The sequence below is a fragment of the Alligator sinensis genome, unplaced genomic scaffold, assembly GCF_000455745.1.
Source record: "Alligator sinensis unplaced genomic scaffold, ASM45574v1 scaffold410_1, whole genome shotgun sequence".
Lineage (NCBI taxonomy): Eukaryota > Metazoa > Chordata > Crocodylia > Alligatoridae > Alligator > Alligator sinensis.
The window spans coordinates 180,617-203,004 of NW_005841972.1; the positions used below are offsets into that span (position 1 = coordinate 180,617).

Below are 22,388 nucleotides of genomic sequence, written 5' to 3' on the forward strand. Positions count from 1 at the left end.
CTGATACAACAGTCTGATATCGGATTTGTACTAATATAAAGAAAATTGACTATATTGGAAATTAGCCTGATGTGGCTGATTCATTTGGCCGATAAATGCGCGCAGCAAAGGGTTCTGGGTGCAGTGTTGGTCTAACAATGTTTCTATAATGGCTATAATGGTGCTTGATGTGGCTGCCACTTTAAGAGGAAAGGGTTGCCTGAGAAGCAGCCTGCAGCTGTGGCAGGAGCCCATTAAGGAGACACAGGGCCCAGGGCCCAAGCAGGTCGGGCAGTCTAGCTCCTGGCAGCAGGGCACCTGCCTTAACCTCTGAGGTAGGGTTAAGCTCTGGTTGTTGTGGAAGGGAGGGGGTGGGTACGGAAATTCCAACTGGCCCAGAGGAAGAGGGGCCAGAAGAATAGAGGGACTGGGGCCCAGAGAGAGAGTGCCTGAGCCCATTGAGAGGTGGAGTGCAGGGTCAGAGCAGGCTTTGGCCTGGGGCCCCAAGAGCACAAGAGAGAAAGAGCATGAGCCTAGGAAGGACTAGGTACTAGGAGAGAAGGTCTTGTGCCCGGGGTGCAGTAGGAGGGTCCAGTGCCCAGGGGGGACTAGGGTGTGTTGAGGGAAGCTCCAATGCCTGAGGCAGAGTAGATTTGATTTAAATCAATAAAGGTGTAATGATACATCGGTCTGATATCGGATCAGCACCAATATAAAGAAAATTGACTGTATCGAAAACTGGCCTGATGTGGCCGATAATTTGGCCGATAAATGCCCGCACATATCGCAGCACAGCACGTAGGCAGCGAGGAGCACAGCCTGGCAGCTTGGAAAGCTGTGTGCAGCTGGTAAGCCTGTTGTGGTGGAAGGGGAGCAGGGAGAGGGAAGGGAAGGGGAAGCGTGGGGCAGATCAAGGCCCCCGTGGTGAGGGAGGGAGTGGGGCTGGGGCAGGCTGCCCAGCCAGGGTGGGGTGTGGGACAGAGCCACAGCTCGTCCAGGGGTGGTGCAGGGAGGCAGATGGCTCCCACCACTGTGCGCACCCCAGGAAGGCATGGGGGATGGGGGCGTGTGTCCCCAGACCTATGTGGGGTGGGGCAGGGCGGGCTGCAGCTTTGGGCTGATGCTGGGGGACATGCCAGGCTCTTCGTGGTGGGGCAGGGCTGCGTTGCGCTCTGGGCAGGCAGTGGTGGTGCTGGGAAAGGGACTATGGGTGGGGGGGCCTGCAGCCACCCCAAATTTCACTGTAGCCCCTTTCCCAGTGCCACCATTGCCTGCCCTGAGCACAGCATGCCCCAGCCCCCTCCGCCGGGAAGAGCCCGGCGCAGGCCCCGGCTCCAACCCACAGCTGCAGTCTGTCCCACCCGCGCCTTGCACAGACCTGGGGACATGTGCCCCCCCGTGGCGTCCCAGGGTGTGCACAGTCCCTTTCGCACTACCCTGGATGAGCCATGGCTCCATCCCGCGCCCCACTCCATCTGGGCAGTGCCTACCCCAGCCCCATCCCCACTCCCTCCCTCACCATGGGGGGGGCATTGATTTGCCCCCTACGCCCCTTCACTCCATGCTCCCCTTCCACCACAACAGACTTACCAGCTGGACGCAGCTGTATAGAAAATTGGATCGGAATTGGCTGATATGCTTCCTTAAAAATTGGCTATCACTGTCAGCTCCCAAAATCTCTATTGGTGCACCCCTAACCTGAAGGGTGGTTATAAAAAGGATGAACATCAAATTTTCTCTGTTGCGCTAGGTGACAGGCCGAGGAGCAATGGCCTCAAACTGCAACAGAGGAAACATAGGTGGGAGATTAGGAAGAACTTTCTGACTATAAGAGTAGTTAAACATTGGGAAAAGCTACCTAGTGAAGTTATGGAATCTCCATCCCTGGAAATTTTCAAGAGCAGTTTAGACATACACTTGGCTAGGATGGTATAGTCAGGGATGACCCTGCCTTGAGCAGGGAACTGGACTAGATGACCTCATGAGGTTTTTTCCAGCCCTACTTTCCTGTGATTCTGTGATCCTTTACAAAATGTTTTCTGGAAAATTTTCACTCTGAATATTGACACCTGACACAGATCTGGCTGCTTGATACAGAACTTCTCCTGCTGTTACCCGATGGCAGGACATCCATAGGAAGCAGGGTGGTAGTGGTGGTGGTCCAGGAACTTTACACAGAACAAGCCCACAATGAATACGAGTAGTGGACCGGCACATCATAGGCAAGGCATCCTTTGCATGTTTGCCCCGTTTCTTCTAGGAATAAATTTTCCCTTTTCTTTTCCCAAGACTCTCCTTGAATCCGAGAGTGAGATGGAACGTCATCTGAAGAACAGCTGCAGCTGCTCCATGGAGACAGAAGAGAGGTGTTACCACTTGCTGGAAGGTGGCTTTAAAGATTTCATTTAATAGATAACTACCAGTCTAGGTGGCAAGTAAGACAGATCCTAAAACATTTCTAGCCACTTTAAAACCTATGAAATATGCAAGACATGGACGATACGGACTATAATATGTAAGTTACTGGTACTCATTAGGGGCACATACATAACTCACATGAAGCTTCACTGTTTGTGAGAGGCAGGGCCATCCCAGAAACATACTGGTAGTCTGTTTCTTATCATCAAGTACTTGCAACAGGTTAAAATTTATACAGCTATTTACAAAAGATGCCTCAAATGCATAAGAATAGCATACAGGCAATGGAAAGATGGGCAGGTCACTAAAGAAGCATACCAGGAAATAGCATGAACTTGCAGGGACAAAATCATGGAGGCAAAAGTAAAAAAAGAGCTACACCTGGCAAGGGAATTTAAGGACAACAAGAAGAGAGCCTATAAATATGTTCACTAGAGAAGAAAGGCCAAAGCAGCTGGGGGTCCACTGCTAAATAGCCAGGGTGAGCTCTCAAAAGATGTGAAGAAGGTGAAGCTGCTCAACAGCTACTTTGCTCAGTCTTTGCAAAAAAAACTAGGCTGCAACCAGGAGGTAATAAGAATTATTTGGATAAGGAAGGGGACAAGCCAAGGGTACAGATAATGAAAGGAACAGTTAGAGAGCTTTTGATGGGTCTGAATTAATTCAAGTCAGCAGGACCTGAGGAATTTCCATCCTAGGGTACTGAAGAAACCAGTAGAGAGGATCTCAGGCCCTTGGTAATAATATTTACAAAGTGTAGGACACAGGAAGGGTACCAAAGGACTGGGAAAGGGCCAACATAGTGCTTCTCTTTAAAAAAGGCAAAAAGGAGGACATGTGGAATTAACAGACTGGTTGGCCTGACCTTAATACCCACAAAGTTACTGGAGCATAATAAGGAAGTCCATCTGTAAGCATCTGGAGGAGGAAAAGCTGATCACAAGCAGCCTGAATGGATTTATTAAGAGCAAATCATCCAAACAAACTTGATCTCCCTTGACAGACTAACTAGCTGGGTAGGTGAAAGGAATGCAGTGGGTATAGTGTAAATGGACTTCAGCAAGGCTACTGACAAAGTCCCATTTAACCTTCTCGTAAACAAATTGGACAAAATGCACTAGACAAAACTACTACATGTTAGACAGACAACTGGGTCAGTAGCTTCAAGCAAAGGGTAGTTATAAATGGACTAGCCAATTGCACATCAAGAATGATTTGTGGGGAGGGGGGAAACGCCAGTGCTGCTGGCATCACCCCCCTGCTCCATCAGCTTCATGGCCGGCGCCTCAAGGGAGCGGGGGTGGGAGCCAGCACCACTGCTCCCCCCGTCTGCTCTGTCGCTGCCACCTGCAGGGATGGGGCGGGGGGCATGGCCAGCACTGCTCACCTTGTCCCCCCTTGCTGTCTGATCCGTGGCCGCTGCCTCCAGGAAGCAGGGCAGTGGGGGCGGCCAGGCCAGCAGTGCTGGCCTCATCGCCCTGCTCCATCCCCATGTGCCCACCGTCGTGGCAGTGGAGTGCCGCCACCTCCTTTCCGGAATGCTTTTGGAGCACTCTGATTGGTTGTTTCAGACAACTAATCAGAATAAAGCGTTATGGACAGACAGACTAAGGCTTTAAGCGCACGAGTGTGTGTGTGTGTAAAATTCATGTTGAAATGGCAGGAGGTTTTGAGTGAAGTCCCATGGGGGTCTGTCCTGGGCCTTGTGCTGTTCAATGTTTTTATTAATGATTTCAATGCTGGAAGAGACAGTTGAGCAAATCTGCACACTATACAAAACGGGGAAGGATTGTGAACACAATGGAGGATAGGAATGCAATTCAGAAGGATTTTGACAAATTAGAAAGCCGGGCTAGAGCCAACAGGATGAAGTTTAATGCTGTCAAATGCAAAATGCTATACCTTGGGAGAAGTAATCAGGAATACAGATATAAGATCAGTGACAATTAGCTGGACAGAAGCAGCTTGGAGAAGGATCTAGATATCTTGGTGGATCACAGACTCTGTCTGAGTCAACAGTATTATGTAGCTGCACAAAAGGTTAATGCAGTTTTGGGTTGCATTAGTAAGTGCATTAGGTGCACAGGCACAGGAGTTGTGATACTTTCTCTCTACTTTACACTGGGTAGGCCTCATCTGGAGTTCTGTGTGCAGTTTTGGGCTCCAAATTTTTAAAAGGACACGGAGAAATTAGAGAGGGACCAGAGGTAGGTAAGAAAAATGATAAAGGGTTTGGAAGGTAAGCCATATGAGGAGAGGTTGAAAGAAATAGTCATGTTTAGCTTGCAGTAAAGACAATTAGGGGGGGTCATGATAGCAATCTTCAAATATCTGAAGGGCTACCATAAAGAAAAAAAGGAGAACACCTTTTCTCTGTTGCTGCAGAGAGCAGGGGCACGTACCAATGGCTCTAGCTTGAAGTTGAAGCAAAGTAGGTTTAGATGGGATATCTAGGAAAATGTCTTCACCGTTACAACTGTAAGGCAATGGAATAGACTATTTAGGGAAGCTGTGAACTCTCATCATGGGAGGTTTTCAGGAAGAGGCAGGAGTTTTTGACTTCCTCTGTAGAGGAGGCATTGCCCTCTTCCTGGGATCTTTTAAAGTACATTTTAACAATCCTTGCAGCAGCAGGACACTGACTGCTCTCATCCCCTGCTCAACTTCTATCTGGGTACAGTGCTTTTAGTCTCTTTTTGCCTTTTAGTTGTGACAATGTTGATTGTGTAGTTTATAAACAGGTTAGACAAGGATTTGTATGGGATAGTTTGGATAGGGTGTTGAACTAGATGATCTCTGGAGGTCCTTTCCAGACCTATTTTTCTATGATGGTATGATAGATGCTATGATTGAAGGCTATATATGGTAATTTGTCTGCTTCAATATTTTGTATAGCACCCATCATTGCAGAATCTAAGCTCTTCCCCAATGGTAGGCAGCTCTCTACCATAAACCGGGAATTATGAAATGCAGTGTGCGAGTACTATTAGAATAGGTTTGCTATAGTAACTGATGAGCCTGATTAGATTTATATCCCATAAAATCTTCTCACTAGAAGAAATGTAATTGGTTACTGCTACCTGGTGTCACAACCAGAAGGTTGTGATTTTGTTTGTGTGCGCTTCGGCACTGCTAAATTATTTCCCGCCACTCGGAGCTTTCTTTGCAGGGTGCATTTCTTAGTTGCAAAGAGAAATGCACGGTGCAAAGGACTTCCCGCCACCCGTATGCAAATTTGTGTCCCACTATTGGCCAGTTCTAAATTATTCCCACGTGGCGGCTAGTGATTGGCTTGCTAGCTGTATAAGAGGCTTGAGCGGTTTCCGCCCAAGTTGGAGAACTCCAAGGAGAACCCCGCAAGGGAGGACTCCACAACCATCTGGAGGAGGAGGACTTCATGTCTCGTGAAGATCTCTAAGCGCTGCGGAGCCTATTGAGCCCAGCGCAGGCTATAGGGGTCTGATCAACCTCTGGCCTCTCCCCGTCGCCGAACGATCCCTCGACGAACCCCTTCCCTGTGCGCAAGTTCCACGGAGCCTAGCAAACTTCGTGTGAGTGTATCCAGAGCTCTCTGCTTCGAGTTGTTTTCTTCGGTTGACGCGACGGGCTCGCGTGTTTAGAGACTTCAACCAGATTGGGCTAGAGGTTCGTGTGGAAGTAACTCTTGTCCGCCTCTCTTCTTTTCTGTCTGTAACTGCAACTCAAGCAAGTTTTTCTGCCTGCACCGCGACCATCTTCGGTGTAAGTAAAATAATCTTTAATCAACCACTAAGCGTCTGTGCCTAATTCTAGTCCGCCGGCCTGCATTCCCCGACCCGGCGCGTACCAGGGCTGCTGGCCACAGCCTGCCGCACGCCCCCGAGGGCCTCGGACCGCTCCTGACCCGCACACCTGGAAGCATGCACTAGCCATTGGTTAGTATCTGTCTAAACATTGGTTAGTGTCTGCCTAAACATTGCACTAGCCATTGGTTAGTATCTACAAAATATGTATCTGCTTACATGCTAATAAAGGTAGGTTTAATCCATTATATTTGCATTCAGATCAGATTTTAAAAGACTTAATTTTAAAATATATCGTATTGGTGTATGTTAAAAAGCACTATCTAATTACCTTTTCTTTTTATAGCTGATTGATAAGTGTGGGCAAAGCAGTGACTCTGAAGTCTATGCCAATTCTGTCAGTAATTGGCTGGCAGGAGTTTCCGGAGTGTCTGAACTAAACTCTGATTCCCTGGAGAGAGACTAGTACTAACTTGCCTCCACATTTCTCCTCTGCAATATAAATATGAAATGATATACCTTCTTCTCTGGGACTTAAAATTACAGCACAAAAACTAATGGGAACACTGTATCTTTCACTGAGAAATCTTTGTGAAGTATCTGTGTGAAATCCAGAAACAGCATGTAATTCTCAAAGACCATGCAGATAAGCAGGATAATATAAACACTTATAAGCAGCAGGTAGCCAATTTAAACTTTGGCGGCTTTTTTACTGTTTTTCAAAAAAAGTCAATAAAATTTCATGCTAAGTAAAGCTAATTAGCTGGCAAGTAACCACTCCTAGAATGACACTTATTCGTCTCAACAAAAGAAATATCTGGCAGTTGGAAGTTCGTTAAAGCAGCTCACTATACATATTTTATGCTCCATACACAGCTTATAACCTGAAGTTCATTGAAGCATTGCCAATGCACGTGATCAATAGGAAGTCACTATTATTTTTATCCAAAAGGTAAAGCTGCTGACAAGCTTTGAAGTCGAAGAATATTCACTCAGAGTTTCCCACTGTTCAGCAATAAAATAAAAGGCCAAGCCTTCAAATTTCAACCCTAACAAAGCAATTCTTACAGTAAAAACCACATCAAGGGGAATAAAAAGGCACCCAGCCAGTCTTTTGGACAGCAACCACACTGTGAAAGCAACTATGTGAAAGGAGGAGAGGCTGAGCAACGATGGCTATTGAGCATCCAATACCAGGGCTTTTATTTTCAGCCCAATGATCAAAGCACAGGAGCCCTCTTACATCTTAAGGAAAATAATCTAATTTAAAATGCAAAACAAAGATTTAAAAAATAAATTAAAACAATGCTAGATTTTGTTTGTGTTGCCCTGCTTCTGAGTAGACAGGATGAGAGCATCTGTGCTGAGTGACGCCATTTCTGTAAGAGGCAAACAGGCATTTTTCTGATTTGAATTGTTAGAGGATAGCCGTCCAAGGAACAAACTTCTTAACTCTCTACTAAACAGTAAACATATAGATGCTAATACAGAAGCTGAAGGGTTATGATAAACTTCCTATATCAGTTTGCTTACCCTGATGAAACTGGGAAGAGCTATGAACAAAAAGAAAGGGGCCCATCCCCAATCATGTATTTTATAGTCCTCATCAGAATGAATGAGGTATTTATTTTATAGTATTTTATAGTCCCCATCTGCATGAGGCAGAAATACCATTTGGGAAAGTGACATCTGTATATTCCCTTAAATTTTCAGCAGTTTTAGTCCCTGATCAGTGCTGGACAAAAGTCCCCTTCATTACCCTTAGCAGCTTTCCTTTATGCTAGATAGCGTCTCATGCCATACAGAAATACCTGCTAGCCTACTTCCTATACAATTACTTTTAGCTGCCTACCATGACCATATGGCAGTTTACAATTCCAGTTAGCCTTGCTGTCTAGTACACTTGACAGTGTGATACTTTTACAAACCTCCATGTACAGACAGTTATTAAGCAACTGCCTTTTAAGGGATATATATTTTAATATCAAGTGTGGAGGGTTCTGAAACGTTTTAGGCTACCAAAAATATGCCTATTAACTAGTTGGTAGACAACTATATTAAAATGCACTTCTCTGACTCCAATATTACAGAAAAATCAAATGGATGTCTGGGTTAGCTGAAAAACTATGCCTATGCAGTCTTTCAGGCTCTGAAATAACAATCTCCTAATAATCAGGATACTGCTACTTACAGGAATGTGAGGTAGTGGCACACGTCCATTTGCTTTGGCACTTTCTTGCATCTCTCTGCGATGCTGCTTCCGGAGTCTATATGGTGGGATTCCATCTCTGCCAGGATAAAACAACATGTACCATGTTAAGTGCCTTCCAAGATGGTCCCAAACAAAACTACAGTGATTTAACACCTTTGGGAGACAGGCTTTATCCCAGTGCCATAGGTGAAGAAACTGAAGGAGAAAGGATCTATATACAGTAGGCAAGTAGTGTGAAGGAGGAAAGAACACAGCATAATGATGCTTGTCCCCTGGCCCCTCCAACAGCGACACACTCCTGATCAGACTTGAAGAACTTACACGACTGGCAAGGGGTTATGCTAGAGCAGCTCCCTTAAACAGAGGGCAAGACAGGAGGACCTGGACTGTATTGCAGTATCTTTTTATCACTGATAGTTTTCTTCAAAAAGGAATGTATACAGTAAAATGCAAGACAACCTGGGAGAGGAGGGATAAGGACAGAAAATACAAGGGATGTCTACATCAAGACAAATCCAAACTGGAAATAAGGCATGCATATTTAACACTGAAACAGTTTATCAAAAGCTGTAAAAGACTCTCTATTATTCCATCACCACTGTCTTAAAAGATGAGCTTTAACTTAATCAGAATTTATGAACTTCATGCAGAAATAGCTCATTGAAAATCCTGGCCTGTGCTGTGAAAGAAGTCAGGCTAGAGGCCTGCTAAAGACCCTTTAGGTTCTACCTGTAGATTATAATTATTCATTTGGATTCAGCTGAAAGTTGCAAAGTTTTGCTCTAACAGAACAGCTTCAAATTAGTTCTGGTCACTATGGTTGCTTGCAGATGTTAACAAACAAAAACAAATGGCACTTTAAACTTGGAATATGCCTGTGCCAGAGCTCAGCACATGCCTGGAAGAGGCAGTGCCTTAGTTGGACCTGGCTCTGCAGTGTCTGTATAGATAAATCTGGGTAAATCCAGTATCTTTTATTAGACCTCAAAAAGTTGGAAAAATTCTTCTTCGGAAGCTTTTGGGTACAAACACCCTTTGTCAGGCTGAGGAAGCTTCTGCAGATGGTCTGTGCTCTTCCTGGAGGGAGTGGTAAAGCAGCCAGAGGCCAGTACATATGCAAGAAAGCCAGTCAGTTAAAATGTAAATTGAGGTGGTCACTAGGTGAGAGGTGGAGGGGGGGAAGGAAAGGGGACATGAATGTAGCTGTAGTCAGAGCATGAGAGACAGGAGAGTTGGGGGAAGGGAATGAGAATAGCTGGTAAAAAGTGGAGAGGTTACTTGGGGAGTCATATGTTAGGCAGTTTATACTGTGTCATAAATCCAATGTCTATATTTAGTCCATGATTTTTTGTATCCAGTAGATTCATGAAGTGAAGTTCATAGGCTCATCTGTGAAAGGTATTTTGTAAATTTTCTATACCCCTGTATAAATTGGAGGCTTTAGTGGGGCTTTTTGGCACTTTTATCAAATAGCTGATTGAATCAGCTTTAGCTAAATGCGTCAAAAAGCCCTGCTGCAGTGCCTGATCTAGACAGATGCTGCAGAGCCAGGTCAAAGTAACGTGCTGCTTCTGATAAAGCACATTTTTTTTGTTTTGCTTTAAATGCTGGCAAGCAGCCTGTGCATCCAAACAGTCCCACCCTGACTAATTGTAGCTTTACAACGCATGATGGTAATAACTTTAATGTTTATTCCCCCATACCGATTCCTGCAGTTCTTTCACAGCATCTAATGAAGTATAAGTCTTCTATTTAGAAAAGCTTATGACAGTGGTACTTAATCTTTCTAGACTCAAGGCACCACTTGATAGGATTCAGGCACTCTTCACTTGACTCCAGGCACCCCTTGGAAAATGCCAGCTCCTAGTTTTCACTTGTTTTTTGACTACAGAAAAACAACAGAGAAATTCTTCTGTTGCAAAGAGCTCAGAAAGACCACAACAGATCAAAATTATTTTAATACCATGGATTTTTCTTTGAAATCTCTGGATTTACCTTGTAAATCATGTTTGCACACCTAACATAATTAACATTATGTGCAGATACAGGAAGAATGGTGGGAACAACATAAACCTCTCTACATGGTCTTCTCTGGCCTCACAAAAGCTTTCGGCTGTCAACTGAGAATCACTGCAGAGGATCCTTCTGAGGTATGGATGCCCATCGAAATTTTTCACCACTCTTTGCCTGCTCCATGACGGTATGCAAGTGGTGGTTTTCAGTAATGGATCTATCACAGATTCCTTTGAGGTTAAGAAAGGAGTTAAGCGAGGCTGCATCATCACTCCAACACTCTTCTTGATATTCCTTACCGTGATGCTACACCTGACCACCAACAAACTTCCAGTCAGAGTGGAGCTAAACTACCAAATGGATAGTAAATTGTTTAATCTCAGTCAACTCCAAGCCAAAACCAAGACTGCCCTGACCTCAATCATCAAGCTCCAGTACACTGCGTGCTCACTAGGAAGCAGACCTTCAGGCAATCATCAACATCTTTACCGAGGCATACAAGAAAATGGGACTGACGCCTAACATTCAGAAGACTCAGATCATCCACCAATAAGCTCCTAATGAGCAGTGCCCAGTTCTGGTCATTTAGATTTATGGTGATTCTCTGGAGAATGTTCAGTATTTCCTGTACCTCAGCAGTTCTCTCTCGTAGAAGGCTGACATCAACGAAGAAATCAAATATCACCTCAAATGTGCAGGTGCAGCCTTTGGATGCCTGAGGAAATGGGTGTTCAAAGATCGTGACATCAGATTCAAAACCAATCTCCTGGTTTTTTATCAAGCAGTTGTGATCCCTACCTTACTTTATGGAGCTGAGACGTGGACAATGTACAGGAGACACCTCAAGGTGCTGGAGAAGTACCATCAACGCTGCCTACGGAAGATCCTTCAAATCCAGTGGAAACAAAAATGCACCAACATTAGTGTCCTCTCACAAGCAAATACCATGAGCATCAAGGCAATGATCATTTGGCATCAACTTCGCTAGGCTGGCCACATCATCCGGATGTCTGACTCCAGACTCCTGAAGCAAGTTTTATTCTCCCAGCTCAGTAAAGGCGTATGCTCAAGAGGGCAGAGAAAGTGCTTCAAGGATGTCCTCAAGGCCAACTTGAAAAAATGCAACATCGACATCAACTTGTGGGAGGCTATCGCCCAGGATTGCCCCAAATAGAGGAAGAGTTTGCTGTAAAGATCTCTGTACTTTGAAACGTCACAGCGACAATAGAACATGGAAAAGCAGGGGTGACAGAAACAGCGTGTTGCAGACCAAATCAGGAATCCAGAGCCAGTCACCCTGTATAGAAACACTTGCCTGAGTTGCCACAGAACCTGTCGATCTGGGACTGATCTCGTCAGCCACCTTTGGACCCAGAGATAAGATAATCCTGGAAGACTATCATTCTTGACTGCGAGGGCACCCTGGTTGAAGAATTATGCTATACATCTCCTATCTAGTCCGTCTATAAAGGTGCAAATCTACCCTGCCTTCTTCCTGTTCTAGACTAACACGGCTAACTACCTCTTGCTGGACCAAGGATTAGGTTTAACATGATTGATTTATGTGCACAGGAATTTCAACTGGTCAAATAATATATTAAAAGTTATATCCATTGTGAAGGTCTAATTTTCTTATCAAATAAATGTTTCTGTTACTCAGCTACTCCAGTGCTGATGCTGAGATATAGACGACTTGTTCATAAAGAAAGGTGTAATTTGTTGCTCCACAAATTAATGGAATGGAAGTTATTTCATGTACCCAGGGTTACTGTGGGTTCTGTGGCATTTCACTAATTCCTGTCTGTTTTGTCTTTCAGTTTTCAGACTGGGGGGAAACCAAGAAAACAGTGAAATATATGAGTGTGGTGAAGTACATTTGATTATTCATCTAGCTTTTTAATGGCTACAATGCTAGTGTTTTTGAGTATTTTTTTAGACTCAGAAAGCCCCGCCCTTAATATATTTTAATGTTTAATATATATATAAGTAATTTATATGGTTAACAACAGAGCAGAGTTCATTTTTAACTAATTTGATGTGTTCCACTAATTGTTCATGCTTTTTCCCCCAGCAAGACTGAAACCAGCCCTGCTAATACTTTGGTTGCATGTGGGCTTGCCTATCTGTGTAGTAACAATAGTACATGCCTAAACATTTGAATACTGCTGAGCCTCCTAAAAGAGAAGGATCACTGTACAGAGCATAAATGAGCTACTGAAAGGTATGCCACCGTGTGATGGAGTGAGAAGACACCTTTTTGGAGATAACTGATTTTTTTCATGTTTTTAAAATTTTCCTGACAAAGGCAATGAAATTGGAAATCTTTGCTATATAAATGAAGCTCACTGAAGACATTGCCATGTTTTAGCTGTCTCAAATACCACATAATTTTTACACAAAAAATCTCCTTCTAACTATTGTAACTACAGTTCCAGCAAAACTATTACTTTATTTGGACAAATAGCACAAATAATCCAATCATAATATAAGTTGTAATGTTTAGACAATTAGTATTTACACAAGGCAGCTGTATTTATTATTGTGTTAAAACAAAATAATTGCTATATACAATCTACATAGTTGCTTCCAGATACTCGTGAAAGTAAAGCTGTTTAACACTGTCACATTACCAATTCCTAAATTCCCTTTCACACACTACTTGGCAATAAGAACAGGCTCCTTACTGTATTGCTGAGCCTGAATAACGAAAGAATTACAAGTACCAAACTGTTTGAGGACAATGCAGAAGATTTGAAAGGCAACTTAAATTTGCTACCAAATGATTATTGCAATAGATATTTAATTTAACTGTTCTTTATTTCCAAATATTAGTTGCAGAATTTCAGAGTGACATCCGCTCAGAATCACTTTTTCATTACAACTGGGGTATATAAAGGATTGCCACTGATTTGCTAGTGTTACTGAATTACCTCATGTGAATGGAATTTTATTTAGTAACTCAAGCACTCATAATGAAATTCCATTAAACAGTCATGATTAATGACAAGTGCTTTTTAATGGGAAGACAACTGACAAAACATAAAATTAGTCAGGCTAATTATGGCTCTGCTTCTTTGCTGCAGGTAACGTAACATGAGAGAAACAGAACACTGCTTACACTGCACCAAGTCAATAACACTAGGCAAGAGCTGAGCATTTTTCTGAAGCGTTACTATAACAACAAGCTCTTATGACGGCTTTCATTATATGACTTCATTGTTTTTTAAATCACGAACTTCCTTGTGTAAAAGTAAATATTGTAAAATAATAGTTAAACTAGTTTCTTCATGCCGTTGCAAAACTGATCTCTCCAGAAATAATGATAATATAATGATTGACAACTTTACAGAGTATACTTTCAGGACAGAATCGTTTTACCTTTCTGTCAAAAACCAAGTAGTGGTGCAATATGTAACATTATAGGCTAACAGCTGAACACATAACACTATTGAATATACTACTTGCATTCTGTTAAGTAGCATGAATATTCTTGGTAAAAGCAGCATTATGTCGGCAGGTAGGGGGCTGCTTTGATTTAAAAAAGTCTTTGCAGCACCACTCCTGGAGTAAAGAGCAGACTTTTGTTCAGAGCATAGTAGCGAAAGGCTGGTAATGGCGTCTAATCTATCCAGCTTCAAACACATGTTCAGCCCTGCTGTGTTGCCTTTAACTAGTTTCCCCAATGCCACCTCTGAACTTGGAACATTCCCTTCATTCAACACACTGTGCCAAATCAAGCAGGAGAAGCAAATTCAAAGATAAGCACTTCAATTTTATCCCTACAAAAATTCACTCAATAGATGGGGGGAAAAGCAATGAAAACCAACACCACACTTTTGTTTTCATTTTCCCAGGTAACTTTCTTTGAGATATGTTCAATAGAAAAGTTCAAAAATATCAAGCTACTTTTTTACAGCAATTTTGCTTTTAAATAACTTTTTATAAATTGTATTTGCATGTTGGACAACATGATCTGAGAGGCACCAAAAAAAAGTTCAAGGAGAAACCTGAAGAGAGTTTTGCTTGTTTTCTCTTTCTTCAACATAATTATTTAATCATACGTTTCTGATTTGCCATTGTGTAAATATTAAGGCTGCCTCACTGCTGAAAACTGGCAGGCAGCAAGAACAGGTAAGGACTAATTTTTTGGTTGCTCTGTAGTCAAGGTTCACACTTCCTCAGCCTTTCCTCTTCAGTAGTTAGATTCCAAATCAATGAATTAACCTTAGTAAACCTGAGATCATTACTTGTTTTAAAAAATGAAAATGTTGCTACCAAACTTATTTAAATATAGATGAATTCAAGGACATCCTAGATTAATGGCAATGACAAAGCAAGCAGCAAGCCTGTAGGCTGAATGACATTTTCTGAAACATCACCTGCTAATGTACATCTGTGAACATCTGGCTATCAAGCCCTTTCTCAGCAGAACAAAGAGTATAATGGAAAATCCTTAGATACACAAATCCTTCATTTAAATGCCCTGTAAAATGAGGGATGCTCTTAGGGGTTCACCGATAAAGATTTTTTGGGTCGATACAATGGCCAATTATTGACCAGCCATATCAGCCCACACCAATCCGATTACCAATATGCAGCATAGCAACTTGGAGAGCACCATCCAAGCTGGTAAGTCGACTTGGGGGAGAGGGACATGGGGGGCAGGGCAGATCGAGGCCCCCACGGTGAGGAAGGGAGTGGGGCTGGGGCTGGGGCAGGTGCTTCCCAGCTGGGGTGAGGTGGGGCACGGGGGGGACAACTCATCCAGGGGACATGAGGGTAGCTCCTGCTGCTGCGCGCATCCCCAGGGGAGGCATGGGGGACATATGCCCCCTGGATCTGTGCGCAGGGCAAGGGTGGACTGCCACTGTGTGCTCAGGGCCGGAGCTGCTCCAGCTTCTTCCTGGTGGCTACACTCAGGCTAGGCAGGGCAGGTGGCAATGGTACTGGGAGTGGGGACTGTGGTGAATTTTGGGGTCGCTCTAGCCCCCAACATAGTCCCCCCCTCCCTGCACCACAGCCACCCACCCCACCCCGTCCAGCCTGAGAGCAACCACCGTGAAGAGTCTGGAGCAGCCCCAGCCCAGAAAACATAGTGGCAGCCTGCCCTCACCCCACACACAGATCCTGGAGGCACATGCATCCCATGCTTCTCTTTGGGGTACATGCAGTGGCGGGAGCTGCCCACACTTCTCTCATGAGCCGCCAGCTCCATCCCGTACCCCACCCCACCTCACCCCGGCTAGGCAGCACCTGCCCCTGCCCTAGCCCCACTCCCTGACCATGGGGGCCTCTATCAGCTCCACTGCCATGCCTCTTCCCTCCTCCACTCCTCTTTCTCCCATTAGACTTACCAGCTGGACACTGCTTTCCACACTGCAGGGCTGCACTCCTGGCCACATGCATGCTGCAGCTGTGTGCACGCATGTGGCATTTATCAACAACATTATCGGCCACATGAGCCAAAAAAGCCGATTGCTGAATTGCCAATTTTCCTTTTATCGGTGCTGATACGATATGGACCGATGTATTGGTGCACCTCTAGATGTTCTCTCACTTGTAACACTTTTAGGAGGAGGAATGGAAGGAACAAAAATCTTCCCTAAGCACATTTAATTGTATACATCCTCTTTCTCCCACCCACAAAGCAACTGCCTTTTTGCAGATGTAGCTCTTAACATGGCTGGACAAGAACATTCACCTGCCTTGCTTTTACAGTGGTAGTCTTACACATGCGTCCTGCAATATAAGCAAACAAAGCTTAAACTCAAGCCTGCCTGTCTGGTTAGGACAAAAGCTATCCTCTCCTCCTAACAAACAGACTACACCAAGGGTACTCAATGCCCAGCCCCCAGGACTCCAACAGGACTGGAAATTTAGCAGTGGGGGAATGGTAGTAGCTGCCATATTTCTAGACCCATGGGGAGCCCTAGGCCTTGAGGGGCCAATCCCTGTGTAGAGGGTTAGGAGGGAGTGGTGCTGGGCCCCCAGGGCCCAAACGCAGTATACAGGGCAAGGAGCGGGTGGTGCCTGGCCTCAGGACCTGATCTTGCCAAGCAGGGCTTGATCTAGCCTGTGGACCAGCTCTGTGCCATTCATCTAGTGTCAGATGATATTGACAAAAGGAAGGATGGAAAGCAGCAGAGTAAGGACCCTGGACTTCAGAAAAGCAGACTTTTCTGGAACTTTGGAGTAGAGCATCCACACCCGAGGATAGGCTGGTGATCCAGGGTGATCCAGGGCGACCTTGAGAGGCTTAGAAAGTGGGCGGATAAAAACCTGATGACATTCAACATGGAAAAATGCTCCAAGGTACTCCACCTTGGGGAAAAAAAACCCGCATCACGCTTATAAGCTTGGCAGTGCTACGCTTGCTAGCACCATGACCGAAAGAGACTGACCACAAGATGAACATGAGCCACCAACAATGTGATGTTGCAGCTGGTAAAGCGAACAAAACTCTAGCTTGCAACCATAGATGCTTCTCAAGCAAATCTTAGGATATCATCCTCTCGCTGTACTCAGCTTTGGTGAGGCTGCAGCTAGAGTACTGCATCCAATTCTGGGCTCCACAATTCAAGAAGGATGTGGAGAAACTTGAGAAAGTCCATAGGAGAGCCATGCGCATGATCAGAGCGCAAGAGAACAGGTCTTATGAAGAGAGGCTGAGAGCCATGGGACTCTTCAGTGTGGAAAAGCACAGGCTTAGGGGTGACCTGGTGGCAGCCTGTAAGTATATAAGGGGTGTGCATCAGGATCTGGGGGAATACCTGTTCACCAGAGCACCCCATGGGAAGACAAGGTCCACTGGTCACAAACTCCTCCAAGACCATTTTAGGTTGGACATGAGGAAAAACTGCTTTATTGTCCGAGCCCCCAAGACCTGGAATAGACTCCCTCCAGAGGTGGTGCAAGCACCTACTCTGGACTCTTTTAAGAAATGTTTGGATGCTTATCTTGCTGGGATCCTTTGACCCTAGCTCACTTCCTACCCTTGGGGCAGGGGGTTGGACTCGATCTTCTGAGGTACCTTCCAGCCCTAATGTCTATGAAATCTATGACTTTGACTCCCTCAGGGAACTGATGAGCAGTATCCCCTGAGAGGCCAGTCTGAGGGAGAAAGAAATCCAGGAGAGCTGGTTGTATTTTAAAGAAACCTTACTGAGGGCACAGGAACAAACCATCCTGATGTGCAGGAAGAATAGCAAACATGGCAGGAGACCAGCATGGCTCAGCAGAGAACTCTTAGTTAAGTTTAAACACAAAAATGAAGCTTACATGAAATGGAAGCTTGGACAGATGACTAGGGAGTAGTATAAGACTATTTCTCAGGCATGCAGGGATGAAGTCAGGAAGGCCAAAGTACAACTGGAGCTGCAGCTAGCAAGGGACGTGAAAGGTAACAGGAAGGGTTTCTACAATTATGCTGGCAACAAGAGGGAAAGTGTAGGTCCCTTGCTGAATGGGGGAAGCAATCTAGTGACATGATGAGGAAAACGCTGAAGTGCTCAATGCCTTTTTTACCTCAGTCTTCACAGTCAAGGTCAACTCCCACACCACTGCACCTGGCAGCACAGTTTCAGAAGGTGAGCAGCCCTCAGTGATGAAAGAACAGGTTAGAGACTATTTCAAAAAACTGGATGTGTACAAGTCCATGGGGCTGAATGCGATGCATCTGAGGGTGCTGAGGGAGTTGGCTGTTGTGATTGCAGAGCCGTTGGCCATTGTCTTTGAAAACTCGTGGTGATCAGGAAGTACCAGATGATTGGAAAAGGGCAAATATAGTACCTATCTTTAAGAAAGGGAAGAAGGAGAATCTAGGAAACTACAGACCAGTCAGCCTCACCTCAGTTCCTGGAAAAATAATGGAGCAGGTCCTCAATGAATCCATTTCTAAACACTTGGAGAAGAAAGTGATAAGGAACAGTCAGCATGGATTCACCAGGGGCAAGTCATGCCTGACCAACCTGATTGCCTTCTATGATGAGGTGAATGGCACTGTGGACATGATATACCTTGACTTTTGATATCATCTCCCACTACATTCTCACAAGTAAGCTAAGGAAGTATGGGTTGGATGAATATAAGGTGCACAGAAAACTGGCTGAATCATCAGGCTCAAAGGGTAGAAATCAATGGCTCAGTTGTCAAGTTGGTAGCTGGTACAAAGTGGAGTGCCCTAAGGGCTGGTCCTGCAGAAAAGGACCTGGGGGTGGACAATAAGCTGAATATGAGCCAGCAGTATGCCCTTGTTGTCACAAAGCTAACAGCATTCTGGCCTGCATTAGTAGGAGTGCTGCCAGCAGATCGAGGGAAATGATTATTTCCCTCTATTCTTCACTGGTGAAGCCACATCTGCCCAGGTCGGCACCAGCCAGCAGAGGCAGCGGGGGAACTGTGTGTTGCTCAGGACCGGCCGGCGCAGGTAGGGGGAAAGTGCAGATGAGCCCCTGCTGCTCTGGCTGGGCTCATCCTGTCCCGAGTGGCACATGGCTACTCCTTTTCCCACACGTGCTGTGTCGGCAACGTCAAGCTGACGCGGTGCGTGTGGGAACCTTGTCCCTTCCCCAGCCCTTCAGCAGCCATTAGGAAGCTGCTGTGGGGCTGGGGGAGGGACAAGGGGTGGGAACAAAAGTAAACAGTGTTTACTTTCGTTTCGTGTCGCAGCGCGGGCCACAGAAAACGGCTTGGTGGGCCGCATCGCGGCCCGTGGGCCATATGTTGGACAAGCCAGAGCTACACTGTTCTTCGTGGTGGCAGATAACAGAACAAGGAGCAATGGTCTCATGTTGCAGCAAGGGAAGTTTAGACTAGATATTAGGAAAGTCTTTCTCACAAGGAAGGTAGTAAAGAACCAGAACAGGGTATCCAGAGAGGTTGTGGAACCTCGATCTTTGGAGGTTTTGAAGACCCGGATAGACAGAGCCATGGCTGCGATGATATAGTCAGGGTAGTCCTACTTTGAGTCCTGCTAGATGGCTTCCTGAGGTCCCTTCTGAGCCTAATTTTCTATGATTCTATATTCTGGCCTGCAAGGCCAAAAGGCAGAGCACCACTGAGCTAGCCCTTTTCCTTGATAGAAAAATGACCTTACAAACCAAATGACTGACACAGACAACTCCTGACAGAGGATCCCACAACACAACACAACACAACACAACACAACACAACACAACACAACACAACACAACACAACACAACACCAGAAAGAACTAAATAAAGTCTTAAGAAGCTAACTGTGGAAGCACAGGAGAGGATTACTACTTCCATCTCCCAGGAACCCAGGCAGACAACTTTTACTTGTTACCCAAGAAAATCTACACCCTTGGCAACCCAAGACAGCCACTGCCTCTGGCACTGCCACCATCATGGAGGAAGCCGCCAGCTATTTGAAAGACACCACAGGCTTCTTAAAGAAACTGGTCCCCAATGACAAACATCCAGCAAACACTAAATTAGCTACCATGAATATCACATCTCTGTACGCCAACACCCCCATGAGGATTATGATCCATAAAGAACAGTATCCCCAATAAGGACACTGGTTTTGTGTCCATCATGTTCTCTTGCTTTGTCCTCATACATAACTATTTCAGATATAGAGACCCTTATACCTACCAACAAATGGCACTGCCATGGATATATATATGCCGCCTCAATATGCCAATATATTTGTGACAGATCTTGAAGTTTGTTTTCTCTGCAGCTGCCCTCTCATCCCCTGGTATACCTCAGGTACATTGATAATATTATCATGATATGGAGACATGGGAAGGAAACTCCAGAGAAATTTCACCAAGACTGTAACAACTTCTACCCCTCCATCAAACTAACTCTTGATATTCCACCCAGCAGATTTATTTCCTAGACACTACAGTGAAGGTTTGCAATGGGCACATTGCCACCACATTGTATCAGAAACCTATTGACCACAACAGCTGTCTTTACTCACCAGCTTTCACCATAATCACACAACTAGTTTCATCATTTACAGCCAAGCTCTGGATCCACAGTCCTCTTAAGAAATAAGAAAGAGGCTTATAAACAATGGAATCTCGGGGCGGGCCCCAAGGAGGACTATTCCATGATGGCCTGCATTTGCAAGAAACAGATAAGAAAGGCTAAAGTGGTGACCGAAGTTAAATTAGCAACAGGAATCAAGGACAACAAGAAGTCCTTCTTTAGGTACATAGGGAACAGGAGGAAAACAAATGGGAGTGTGGGGCCACTGCTCAACAACTCAGGAGAGGTGGTTACTGGTACCCAGGAGAAAGCTGAACTCCTGAATGACTACTTTGCGTCAGTCTTTCACTGGACCAAGGGGAAAACAACACAGGTAAAGTACAGGTAAACAACAGAGGTAAAGTACAGGATGAGCACAGTAGGAACAACTGCCTTCCTACTATTGCTGAAGAATTGGTGTATGACCAATAATAAAATTAAGACATATACACGTCAGCAGGACCGGAAGATGAAGGAGCTGGTTGAAGTTATTGTGGACCCCCTGGCGAAACTCTTCCACCACTCATGGCGCTCTGGAGAAGTCCCTGAGGACTAGACGAGGGCCAATGTTGTGCTCATCCACAAGAAGGGCAGGAGGGAAGACATGGGTAACTATAGGCCAATCAGCCTAAGTTCCATCCTAGGGAAAATCCTAGAAAAGTTCACTGAGGAGTCTATCTGCAATAATTCTGCAGAAGGTAAGATTCTGAATGACAGCCAGCATGGCTTTGTCGCAGGCAGATCTTGCCTTACCAACCTCATCTCCTATGACCAGATAACTTGCTACCTGGACACGAGAGAGCAGGTTAACATTGTACACCTTGACTTCCAAAAGGCCTTTGATCTAGTATCCCATGATATCCTTGTGAGAAAATTGGAGAATTGTGGGCTTAACTCCGAGATAGTCAGGTAGGTGAGAAACTGGCTGCAGGATAAGACCCAGAGAGTTGTATTGAACAGATCTGTGTCATCCTGGTGAGAAGTGGGCAGTGGTGTTCTGCAGGGGTCAGTGCTTGGTCCAATACTTTTCAACATCTTTATTAACAATTTGGATGTGGGGGTGAAGAGCTCATTGGCCAAGTTCAAGGACAACACCAAGTTATGGGGAAGCGTGGTCACACTTTAAGACAGGCTACACATACAGGTGGACCTAGACATGCTAGCAAGTTGAGTGGATCGGAATCTGATGAAGTTCAATGTCGAGAAATGTAAAGTGCTCCACCTCAGGATGAGCGAACCCCAAGACACCTACAGGTGCTTGGCAGCACCAAACTGACTAGCACCACAAATGAAAGGGACCTGGGAGTAATAATAGATCATAGTATGAATATGAGCTGGCAGTGCAATGCTGTAGCCAGTAGGGCTAATAATACTCAGGCGTGCATCAATCGATGCATCTCCAGCAAAACCAAGGAGGTGATTCTTCTGCTCTACTCAGCACTGGTGAGATCATAGCTGAAGTACTGCATCCAGTTCTGGGCACCACGCTTTAACAAGGACATGGACAAGCTTGAGAGAGTCCAAATAGCTACCCGTATGATCGGAGTCTTACAAGGCAAGCCATATGAGAAAAGGCTGAGGGATCTGGGACTCTTCAGCCTGAAGAAAAGAAGGCTGAGAGGGGAACTGGTAGTAGCTTACCGCTACACTAGGGGAGTGTATCAAGGGCTCGGTGAGCAACTGTTCATCAGGGCACCTGAGGGGCAAACTAGGAGTAATGACCACAAATTCCTGGAAGACTGATTCAGGCTCAACATTAGGAAAACTTCTTCACAGTCAGGGTGTCCAGACTGTGGAATAAGCTCCCTCCAGAGGTGGTGCAATTATCTACCCTGGAAATCTTCAAGAGGAGACTAGACAGTCACCTTGCTGGGGTCACCTGACCCCCCAGTTATCTTTCCTGTTTGGTGCAGGGGGCTGGACCCGATGATCTTCCAAGGTTCCTTCCGGCCTTACAATCTATGAATCTATGAATCTCTTCC

At 45.2% G+C, this 22,388-nt stretch overlaps 1 protein-coding gene across 1 annotated transcript in view; it reads right to left on the reverse strand.

Moving 5' to 3' along the window:
* The window catches only part of AXIN1 (axin 1), a 240,734-nt gene that overhangs the window by 56,410 nt on the left and 161,936 nt on the right, over positions 1-22,388 (reverse strand). Inside the window, exon 4 of the mRNA XM_006020869.3 lies at positions 8,371-8,467. Within this exon, the coding sequence (XP_006020931.1) occupies positions 8,371-8,467 (97 nt within the window). The remainder of the gene's footprint in view (positions 1-8,370; positions 8,468-22,388) is intronic.